General features: G+C 40.2%; 1 protein-coding gene across 1 annotated transcript in view; it reads left to right on the forward strand.

Annotated features, from left to right (window-relative positions):
* The window catches only part of akap9 (A kinase (PRKA) anchor protein 9), a 73,255-nt gene that overhangs the window by 24,810 nt on the left and 36,023 nt on the right, over positions 1-12,422 (forward strand). The window contains exons 9-12 of the mRNA XM_079570396.1: positions 2,532-2,588; positions 11,612-11,759; positions 11,954-12,024; positions 12,093-12,216. Coding sequence (XP_079426522.1) covers positions 2,532-2,588; positions 11,612-11,759; positions 11,954-12,024; positions 12,093-12,216 — 400 coding nt within the window. The remainder of the gene's footprint in view (positions 1-2,531; positions 2,589-11,611; positions 11,760-11,953; positions 12,025-12,092; positions 12,217-12,422) is intronic.

Consider the following 12,422-nt stretch of genomic DNA (forward strand, 5'->3'; position numbering starts at 1 on the left):
AGTGGCTCGACTTAAAGGTGATTGATTTGCTGATTGAAGTTTCTTTAATTAAGTATGATGTTTATGATCTAAAGAAATTGCACTGAAAGCTTGTATAGATTCTAATTCCTGCAAAATAGTGAAGAGAAGTGGTGCAGCTGTAGCGTTAGTGCTGAGGCAGGGGCTGCATACTGAAGTACACCTTTGAGATTAAGCCTGAAAAGGTAGGAGGCAAAATCTGATCAGTGTGCTTACTATTCCTTACATTACCAAGTAATGTAATGTCTTTTTAAGTTTAAGATTATGTTTATGATTGATTTGCTCTACTCAAGCAATAAGCATACTTAAAGGAATAGGCCACCGTTTTTACATACTGAGATCTGCTCTTACCTCACTTTAGCCAAGTTAATATATCCCCGTCTGGTCTTTGTCCGTGCGCTCTGCCAGGTACACGGAGCACATACGCAGCCTCTCCCACATGTCACATAGCTCCAAAAAAGCTCACGATAGAAGCTACCAAGCTCTTCCACGTGTTCCCTATTTAAATAAAGTTACGTGAAGTGTTTTCATGCGAAGTATATTTACACAGAAATGTAGCATGTCGATTTTATAAGCAAATAAAAAGGGGGACTATATTGTGAGGCGTAATGATACGAGGAGTAAAACGTCCGCGCAGTAACTCCTAAAGACTTCCCCCGCTCACTTCCGTCAATAACCTTTAGGAGTTACTGCGCGGACGTTTTACTCCTCGTATCATTACGCCTCACAATATAGTCCCCCTTTTTATCTGCTTATAAAATCGACACGTTACATTTCTGTGTAAATATACTTCGCATGAAAACACTTCACGTAACTTTATTTAAATAGGGAACACGTGGAAGAGCTTGGTAGCTTCTATCGTGAGCTTTTTTGGAGCTATGTGACATGTGGGAGAGGCTGCGTATGTGCTCCGTTTGCCTGGCAGAGCGCACGGACAAAGACCAGACGGGGATATATTAACTTGGCTAAAGTGAGGTAAGAGCATATCTCAGTATATAAAAACGGTGGCCTATTCCTTTAACCTAAACTTCCATGATCTATGTTGCAATCAATGTGACGTACTTCTTTTATTCTTTTTATTAGATTAGTATGTTGTATTTTGCTTTTTTGGCTTTGAGTGTTTTTACATGTTGTTCTTCTTCTGTGAAACACTGCAAATGACCTTGTGTATGAGTTGTAGTTTCCAAAAAAACAATATTTTGGCATCTCGGATCCCAAATGTGTCCTGTGCTATAGAAATCTGAGAAACATATTAAATGTTTTATGCAAAAGGCTCATTACTAACAAAAAATAATAATAATAAAACCATTTAGGAGGCGTGTTGATTATACAGTAGCATCTTTGAGATCTCCATATCAACGTTCATGAAATGCAGGCTTTCTCCTATGTTAGCAGCTGCTCGGCTGGCCTGCTGTGAGAAGATGAATTTTACATATGACTGAGAATCACACCATTCCAAACATGATATTATATTATGCAGGGAAACATACTCAGTGCAGCTTGAGCACAATCGTTGGTGCAACAGGCATCAGTATTCAGCTCAAATCCACTTCTAAAGAGTCCATACAATATTTAACATGTGCATTCTTTTGATGGAGCCCAGAGAAAGCGTTTAAGAATGAAGAGGTTAACACATTGTCAGTCACAGCTAATTTGCATTTTAGTGTTGTTTACATTTGCAGAGAGTGAAGCATTTAGAGGTAAACAGCCATTTAACCCTCGGTCACAATTGTCTCCACACGTTTCGAAAACAGTGTAGCATCTGTCTCTGTTTGTGTGACTTTTTATTTTCGCAATTACCGGGTTGAAACGTGATCCCAAATGCTCGGAGATGGTTCGTTTATCCTTTGGCAAAACAAACCTGATAAGCCTTGAACGCGCATCGTCATTGTTCTGCGTGAGAAAACTTGTTCAGATATTGGTTTTACATGTCAAAGTAGGTGTTCTGTCGAAACATGGTGCATGTACTGCTTCTGGTGGTACTCATGGTCCTCTGCATTGAATTGCCAAAATATGCCCTTTATTGGTAACAAGGAAACTGTGTCGCTATGTGCAAAAACAAGATTAAAGTAAACAAAACAGCAGCAGAACATCTCTGTTTCTGCAGGCAGGGTACACGCTGGTGAGTACATCTAACACAGTATTTAGTATTTTACCCTCTATAATCTCCATTGCACAAAATTAAAATTGGATGTGGCGATAGCAACGCTGTCCTGATCTCTATTTTGTTCACCTATTTGTATATCTAGTAGATCTAGTTTTTCTCTGTCATCTATTCATATGTGGTTTTGTCCAAAGATTTGTCCCTTTTCTATGACATTTCAAGCAGTACATGGTGTGAAAGTTTGATAACCACTGGCTTTAAGAGATTTATTACCAGCTGCTTTTTTTTCTGCCGTGCTCTGTCTGCAGTTCCCCTCAGAAAGTGATTCATTGTCTGGTCTTTTGGTCCAATATTATGTGGCTGTATTTCTAAATTGTAACATTTAAAGATAATTGCCTGTTTTTTGCAGTTGACCAGGGATGGAATGCGTCACGAAGCAGAAGAAGTGGCGCAGTCTGCAGGCCATGTAAATATCTATTAGGCTTGTTTTTATATTTGAGTGCCTTCCTATTGCAAATTTATGCCAAGTGTGTTTTGAATGGTTATTTAAATTGCACTTATGCTGTATTGTTTAATAAATATAAGCACAATTGCAGCATGAGAATATCTAGTTTATCTAACCAGCAACCTTGAAGCAGCAACAGGTTTTTTCCTCCCTTTTCCACAGTCTGCAGTCTGATGATTCAAACCCAGAGAAGGAGGTTAAACATAGCCTTATTAAAATGCCAAGTGCTCTTTACAGACGTGACATCAAAGCCAACATTGTCACAATTTCATAATTGTGTGAGTCTAACAAAGGCGCTAATGCATAATTCAAACCAGAAGGACATGTCTTTTGTTATGTGGAAATGGACGACCACTCGGGCCGAACACAGATCTTTGGAGCAGGAATGTCGCATTTTAATTTTTATATTTGCATTGTCCAAATCTGATCGATATAAATGTGTGAACATGTCCAAGGACAAAATACAGGGTCCGTTATAAGTATAAGATAAGATCAGATAAGATAAGATAGCCTTTATTGATCTCACAGTGGAGAAATTTGCTTGTTATATTCAACTCTTAGAAAAATGTGAGGAAAGAACAATTAAGTAGTAAATAGTGATCTCTTATATACAATGACTACCAAGGACTTTGTGGGAACAAAAAGTATAAACAGTAAATAATAAGTAAATAATCAATCAAGTGGTTGATCAAGTGACGCCGATAAGTGTAAATACAGGCATTATTGCTTGTATTGCTCTTACTTTACAGTCTTATTGTACAGCTTTCAGTAAGATTTCAAATTGAATTAAGCACCTTGGGAAATGTTATTTTCAATAGGTGTAAAGACAAAGGGGCAATTCGGAAAATTAGAATGTTGTTCAAAAGTGCATTTATTTCTGTAATTCAACTCAAAATGTGAAACCAATATATGATGTAGACTCATTACATGCAGAGTGACATATGCCAAGCCTTTGTTTGTTATCATATTGATGATTATGGCTTACAATTTTCTTTTTTACAAGCTGTGAGCCATAATAATCAAAATTATAACAAATAAAGGCCACACATATCTCACTTTGCATGTAATGAGTCCATTACATTGGTAGCCTCTGCTCTCCACTACGCTGCCGTGTGCTGGGCCCCGGGCAGCACAGAGCGGGACAAGAACAGACTGAAATATAGCCGCAAGCGGCGATTATCGGCCCTCGCCGGCCGCCCTGCCCCCCTTTGTCTCCCTCAATCTAAATTTACGGTATTGCTCCTGCCTTTATGTTTGTTTGTGTTTTACGTTTTTTTAAGGGTCTTAGTTTTAGGATTTTTGGAATGCGCTAATATGCCCTCTCGGTATCTGACAAAGTTTTTGTCAGGAAAAAAAAAAGTTTTTTGACAATGCTGAGAACTCTGCTCAGAGAAAAATGTGAACACCACGTTCCAAATTATTATGCAAATGACATTTTTCTCTGATTTCCTAAATTGTCAACTCAAATGAGAGTCAGCATAATTTTCAAGTCTTTAACTGGTAGAGGATCATTTAAATGTGGTTGAAAAAATCTCCCAGTGAAAACATGTTTTTTTCAAAAATAAATATAGTAAAAACCTCAAAATCCACTGTTCCAAATTATTATGCAACTCATCGTTTCAATACATTTTAAAGCTTGTAATTAACTGAAAATGGTCATTTGTTGAATTTGCAGCATTAGGAGGTATTTATATTACCTACCTATCAAGGTATATGTATATTTACTGAAATCAAATCCCATTTCAATCAAAAACATCTCAATAGGTCAAGTTACAGTGCCTCTCGAAAGTATTCATGCACCTTGAACCTTTCCACTTTTTTTCATGTTTACAACCCTAAACATAAAGATTTTATTTTGATTTTTTTACTGAACGTTCACACACAAGTAACAGACAACTGTGAAGTGAAAGCAAAATGATACATGATTCTGTTATTTTTCAAAAAATAGAAAAGTGAAAAGTGGGGCTTGCATAAGTATCATACAGCATTTTCTGAGTGCATTAAATTGCCTTTATAACATTCCTAATGACTGCAGTATGTTCACACCTTAACCTAACCATTAAATAGAGGCCACCTGTGTGTAATCTACTCTCAGTGTAATTACAGCTGTTCTGTGAGGGCCTCAGAGCTGTGGTCACTAAATAACATCATGAAGGTCAAGGAGCTCACCAGAGAGGTCAGGGATAAAGTTGTGGAGAAGTTTAAAGCAGTGTTAAGTTATACAAAGATTTCCCAAGATTTGAACATCTTCCGGAGCAACTGTTCAATCCATCATTAGGAAATGTAAAGAGTAAAGCACCACTGCAGACTTACCAAGGCGTGGTCCTCCACCTAAACTAACAAACTGAACAAGGAGACACTGGTCAGAAATGCAACCAAGTGCCCCAAGATAACTCTGGAGGAGCTGTGAAGTCCTGCCGCTGAGCTGGGGGAATCTGTACATGGGACAACTATAAGTCGTATCTACACAAATCTGGCCTTCATGGACGAGTGGAAGAAGAAAGACATTATTGAAAGGAGGCCATAAGAAATCCTGTTTGAAGTTTGTAGAAGTCACATGGAGGACACAGCTCCATGTGGAAGAAGGAGCTTTGGTCAGATGAGACAAAAATGTAACTTTTTGGCCCAAAGGCAAAACGTTATGTATGGAGCAAACCTAACACTGCTTATGGTCCTGAGTGCACCATCCCCAGTGTCAAATATACGGGGGGGAGCATCATGCTGTGGGGCTGCTTTTCCTCAGCGGGGACTGGGGAGATTGTAAGAATAGTTGTGAAGATGGATGGAGCCAAATACAGAGACATTTTGGAGGAAAACCTGCTGGAGTCACAAGAGAACTGAGGCTGGGGCGGAGCTTCACCTTCAGCAGGACAATGACCCGAAACACAAATATAAATCTACAAAAACAAACATATTAATGTGTTAGAATGGCCCAGTCACAGTCCTGACCTAAATCCTATTGAACATCATCTGTGGAAAGACCTGAAAACTGCTGTTCACAAACGCTCTCCTTCTAATGTGACAGAGCTGGAGTTGTTTTGTAAAGAGGAATGGGCTAAAATGTCAGTCTCTACATGTTCAAATCTTGTAGAGTCAGACCCCAAAAGACTTGTGCTGTTATTGCAGAAAATGGGGTTTCACAAAGTATTCATTCATCTGTATGAACTTATGCACGCCCCACTTTTTGGTTTTCTATTTTTTGAAAAATAACAGAATCATGTATCATTTTGCTTTCACTTCACAGTTGTCTGTTACTTGTGTGTGAACGTTCAGTAAAAAAATCAAAATAAAATCTTTATGTTTAGGGTTGTAAACATGACAAAATGTGCAAAGGTTCAAGGTGTATGAATACTTTTGAGAGGCACTGTATATTTTAACATAGGAGCCCTTCTTTGAGCAGCTTCAAAATTCTTAAATCCATTAAACTTGTGAGTTTTTGTAGAGTTTCTGCTTGGATTTCTTTGCAGGATGTTAGAATAGCCTCCCAGAGCTGCTGTTTGGATGAAAACTGCCTCCCACCCTCAGAGAAGTGTTTTTTGTCGAGGCTCCAAAGGTTCTCAATAGGGCTGAGGTCAGGAAAGGAGGGGGTCCACATCATGAGTTTCTCTCCTTTTATGCCCATAGCAGCCGGTGATGCAGAGGTTTTCTTTACAGCAGGACATGGTGCGTTGTCATGATGAAGAGGATCTTGTTCGGGAAAACACGACTCTTCTTTTTGTATCATAGAAGAAAGTGGTCAGTCAGAGAGAGGTCATTTTCACTCCTTCAGGGATCCTAAAGGGACTGACCAGCTCTCTCCCCTTGAATCTGGCCCAAAACATGACTCCGCCCCCTCCTTACTGACGTCACAGCATTGTTGGGACATGGTGGCCATTCACCAACCATCCCATCCATTGATTTGACCATCCAGGGTTACACGGCCATGAACAGTTTAGGGGAGGCCGGATAGAAGGTTTATGCACAACTGCAGCCTCTGGAGGGTCCCACACCTTCATGTTCGGGAGACTCCAGAGGCACCAGCAGCTTCAAATACCTGTCTGCTGCTTTGTAGCTGCTGTTCTCTTAATCTGATGTATTTGTCTGGCTGAAACCGTCCTCATTGTGTATTTATCTGCACAAACCCGAGAGTGTCTGAATCAAGGTCAAGGTCAAGTTTATTTCTATAGCACATTTACAACAACCACGGCTGCCCAAAGTGCTTCACAACACAAACAAATGATAAAAACTAGGAATACAAATACAAACAAGGCATGGTAAACATTGCATCAATTAAACAAAAAATGCAATGGAGAAACAGTGTAACATATTAAAAAGCCTGTGTAAAGAGGTGAGTTTTAAGGGAGGACTTAAAACTGCTTAGAGTCGGGGCCAAACGGATGCTGAGGGGCAGACCGTTCCACAGTCGGGGTGGCAGCGGAAAAAGCTCTGTCTCCTCTGGTTTTCATGTGCGTTTTGGGCACATCCAGAAGGAGCAGGTCAGCTGAGCGAAGTGCTCTGGACGGGGCATGGACAGAGAGTAGCTCAGACAGATACAGAGGTGCCATTTAAACATTTAAAAACAATTAAAAGAATCTTAAAATTGATTCTGTGACAGACAGGATTTTACTTTACTTAAAAGGCGCATCTGGAAAAAGCTAGTTTGGACTGAACTAATTTGCTTGTGTAGTTTAAAAGAGCTGTCCAACATGACGCCAAGATTCCTCACAGATGGACGAACATAAGGAGCAAGTGGGCCAAGCAGAGCAATATCTGCAGCGTTAAAATTACCAAATAACGCCATCTCAGTTTTCTTTTCATTAAGATTTAAGAAATTTTGTGCCATCCAATTTTTTATGTCTTGCAGATAATTTGACACGGTTTGGAGCGAGGTTGATTTTAGAGGCAGATAAATTTGAATATCATCTGCAAAGCAATGAAAAGAAAGTTTGTGTTTTTCAAAAATCAAACCAAGTGGCAACATATACAAAGAAAAGAGGAGGGGCCCCAGGATAGAGCCCTGTGGAACCCCACTGGAAAGTGGGGCTGAGCTCGAGGAGTGAGACCCGAGATGAACAGAGAATGTTCTACCGCTGAGATATGAGCGAAACCAGTCAAGAGCCACGCCTCTGATACCCACATAATGCTCAAGACGTGGCAACAATATTTGGTGGTCTATTGTATCAAAGGCTGCTGACAGATCTAAGAGAATTAAAAGAGCAGGGTTGCCAGAGTCAACAGTTAGAAGCAGGTCGTTAAAAACTCTAATCAGAGCTGTTTCAGTACTGTGCCTAGATTTAAAGCTAGACTGAAATTTTTCTAAAATGCAATTTTCATTGAGGTGGCCATCGAGCTGTATGTGGACCAATTTCTCTAAGGCTTTGGATAAAAAGGGCAATTTGGAGATTGGCCTGTAGTTTGATAATGTTCCAGGATCCAGATTATGTTTCTTTAGGAGGGGCTGAACAACCGCGTGTTTGAAGGCACCTGGAAAACAGCCTGAAGCCAGTATTTACAAGTTTCAGTAAATACGGCGCTACAGCATCAAACACAATTTTTAACAATTTCGGGGACAAGCTATCAAGAAGACATTCTGAAGGTTTTATAAGCTGGACTACTTTGGACAGTTCACTTAGAGAAACCATTTCAAAAGAATCAAACACAACAGGGCATGCTGGGCTATTAACAGGAGCAATAGCAGATGGGCACCCAGTTAAGGTCCTAAGTGAGGATATCTTATCCACAAAGAAATGTAGAAAACTCTCACACAATGCATTTGAAGGTTCAACCCCAGGGGTTTCATTAGGGTTTACAAGTCGATTTAATACATTGAACAGGACCTGGGGCTTTTGGCTGTTACTGGACACAAAGTCAGAAATGTATTTTTCTTTAGCACATTTAACAGCTTACTGATAAAAGCATAAACACAATCATCCACAAATCTCTATCAGTATGATGATTATGCTTATTCTTTCATGAAATATCGAAGGTTTTCATACCTAGACCAAGGCATTCTATTTCATGCTTTTCATCAGCAGAGAGATCCTTTTTCTTTCCCATATTGCTTGAAAATGATGATCTGCTTAATAAAGTGGAACTAACTGGGCTTAACCTGAAAACTGATCATCCCAGGTCTCTGAGATTAATGTCAGTGATTCAAAGAGACACGACACCATCCATGAGATTCATTGAAACTTTTTGCTTTTTTTAACTTTTTGACACTGAAATACAATTTGCATAATAATTTGGAGCGTGGTGAATGAATTTGTATCACACTATATCTGCAAACTGAAGCATATTTTTAAATTTTACTTAAGGTTGAAAATACGTAGTTTATCCAAGTACTTTGGACAACCTTTGGTTCCTCACATCTCTAGATCTTCTTCACCAGGTTTTCCTCAGAGGAGAAAAAAAAAGCACATGTTGCTGAATTATGGATATATTGGATTATTTAACATTTTCCAATCAGAATAAAATGAGACATTCTGGTCATCTCTATGGCAACATCGTGAAAAATATGGCATAGGAGTGATTGACTTTTCTGATCGGAGCGACTAAATAGAATTGTGTGCCAAATTATTTTAATTTTCTTAAAACTAAAATTTGTACTCACCATATAATTCCTATAGGGGGGGCTATCGCGCCAAATTTCAATTTTGCCTCATGAGAGTGTTTAGGACTTTGACTTTAACACCTGACAAAAAAATGATCAAAATCGGGCTTCATATGTACGAATGGGAGCCATGTGTTGTTTGCGAAAAATCGCAAGATACTTCTAGATACGTCCAGTTTGCGGCTTCGCCGCATAAAAACCGTAAAAGTTAGAAAAATAATTTGGATAGCTTTTAAAGTTCTACTTCTGAAGATTATTTTCCACCCAAAATTACCTCGTTCCGATAAACGGTCTAGGAGGAGATAGATTTTGTATGAAATGAAAAATAGAGGCAGATTCCCGCTTCGCGGGCTGTCATCCAAAATGGCCGACATCCAATATGGCCGACGGCGTTGCCGTAATAATATTTTTTGCTCAACTTGTCATGATGCACGTCTGTACCGATTTTTAGGATTCTACGACAAATTTCATTTTTGCCCGCGTCCTATTCTGCAATTTAAAAAAAAAACTGAGGTGGCGCTAACGCGCCATTATTTTGACATTAAAAATTTGGAAATAGTCAAAAGTTGTGTCGGATCGGGTTTCAATTTGGGCAAAAAATTTGATCGAAATTGGGCTTCATATGTGCAAATGGGAGCCATGTTTTGTTTGCGAAAAATCGCAAGATACTTCGTCCAGTTTGCGGCTTCGCCGCATAAAAACCGTAAAAGTTAGAAAAATAATTTGGATAGCTTTTAAAGTTCTACTTCTCAAGATTATTTTCCACCCAAAATTACCTCGTTCCGATAAACGGTCTAGGAGGAGATAGATTTTGTACGAAGTGAAAAATAGAGGCAGATTCCCGCTTCGCGGGCTGTCATCCAAAATGGCCGACATCCAATATGGCCGACGGCGTTGCCGTAATAATATTTTTTGCTCAACTTATCATGATGCACGTCTGTGCCGATTTTTAGGATTCTGCGACAAACTTCATTTTTGCCCGCGTCCTATCTCGCAATGTTAAAAAAAAACTGAGGTGGCGCTATCGCGCCATTATTTTGAAATTAAAAATTTGGAAATAGTTAAAAGTTTCGTCGGATCGGGTTTGAATTTTGGGCCAAAATCTGGGACTTTTCGTCGATGTTCACTGGGTGAAAATCGCGACGGCGCGAAAGAAAGAAAGAAAGAAAGAAAGAAAGAAAGAAAGAAAGAAAGAAAGAAAGAAAGAAAGAATAATATTCTGACACGAAAACAGTGTTTCCGCTTACGCGGGCACCATAAACTATATATTTTCGGAAAGTGCTCGCGCATTCCTACCTCATGGTAGAGGTCCTGGGTCACTGACGGGCACTTCGTGCCCGTCAGTGACCAGTCGCCCATTGACTTTAATGGGCTCTGTACAATTACAATGTTGATTTTTGCATTATATATGTATGTGCACGACAAGAGGAGTGCATTAGTGAGTGTTTGAGAGGAGGGGAGCGCTTCGCGCTCATTTTTTCTGTGCGCTCCGCGCACTTTGGGTGAGTGCGCTCCGCTTCGCTCCGCGCACTGTCCAATTACAATGTTTGTTTTCTAGTACATGTGCACGTGCACGGAACGTGCACGACGAGAGGAGTGCGTTAGTGCATGTTTGATAGGAGGCGAGCGCTTCGCGCTCGTTTTGTGCGCTCCGCGCACTTTGGGGGAGTGCGCTCCGCTTCGCTCCGCGCACTCTATACGATTACAAGAGGCCCTTCGCCAGCCCTGATGGCGCTCGGGCCTAACAAGCTGGTCAGGAGGGCCAGCTCCGTCCTGGGCTGCCCCCTGGACTCTGTGGAGGAGGTGAGGGACAGGAGGGTGTTAGCCAAGCTCACCTCCATCATGGACAACACCTCACACCCACTGCACGGGACTGTAGAAGAGCTGTGCAGCTCTCTCAGTGGCAGACTGAGACACCCTCAGTGCAGGACGGAGCGCTACCGCAAAGCCTTCATCCCCACTGCTGTCAGACTGTACAATAAGACTGTGAAGTAACGCCGACTGTAACAAGTGAATTTCTCCTTTGTGAGATCAATAAAGGTTTATCTTATCTTATCTTATTATAGTATATCAGTTTCACAGTTCAAGACCAATGCACTTTTAAACGATATTCTTATTTCCACCAGTTTCACCTGTACTTTCGCTGCATCGCTCTTTGCAAAACCGTAAATTATTTAGTGCAGTTATTTGTTTAAATGCCTAAGTTGGAATCTGTACTTTTCAGTTCAGCTTCATTCGACTTTAATTGTATAAGATGTAATCCAGAGAGACCCTTGGTGAAAAAAGCTAACAATAGATCAATATAAACAACTGGATGGATTAGGTAGTTATAGTACTGTATCTGTGTAGTGTTATTAGAGTAAAAGCACATGTAATGTTGTATTTCTGTGTTCAGGGGGAATGCAGGCTGCGAATGGAGGCCCAGCACATTAGTCTGTCTCAGATTCACGCTGCACAACTGGAGCTGCTTCAGGAGGAGACAGACGCCCAAAGGAAATCTCTGGAAATGAGACTGCAAAACCCACAGGATCTGCGCAACCCGGGTGAGACAGCAGGCCGGATTACTCTGAAAAATGTGCCTTCGTGTTTATTAAAAAGATGGATTTCTTTCGTTTGTGTCTCGTGTGTTCGGTAATATAATCACTGCCTTTTTTGCTGCTGCTCTTTGTACGTTTTACAAATGATCAAGGTGAAACTTGTATTGTATATAATAAGTGACTAACTTTTATTTCTACAGCTGGTCAGAGATCGTCTAATTATCAGAACGTGGTTGAAGCTGTGTCTGAGGAATGCAGAGAAATCATTTCGGTAAAAAACCTTGCCATTCTTTCATCAACTCACTGAAGCAGGAGTTTACCTTGTGTTCTTGTCTCCAGTCTTTTCAGAAAATGTTCGGAGAAACCTTTTTAGAGACAGCAATTGTTGCCGAATCTCGTCCACTTTCTTCAGCTGAGAGACCGGAGACTAGTGAATCAGCCTCTGTTATACAAGCGGCCAGAGGTACAGTTTAATGTCAAAGATTTCATTGATTCTTAGTGGTTTCTAACACTGCTTTAGAAATTGCTTTATCCATGGTTTAGCCTCTGTGTTTTCACGTTTAGATGTTTAAATGCTTGTGTACCCCCAGGACCGTACCACTGGTTGGGAAATGGTCCAGATTTTCTATTTCTCTTTAAAATGTTACTTGCAAATGTTTTCTGATGTGG

The sequence above is a fragment of the Gobius niger genome (genome assembly GCF_951799975.1).
Source record: "Gobius niger genome assembly, chromosome: 14".
NCBI classification, from domain to species: Eukaryota; Metazoa; Chordata; class Actinopteri; order Gobiiformes; family Gobiidae; genus Gobius; species Gobius niger.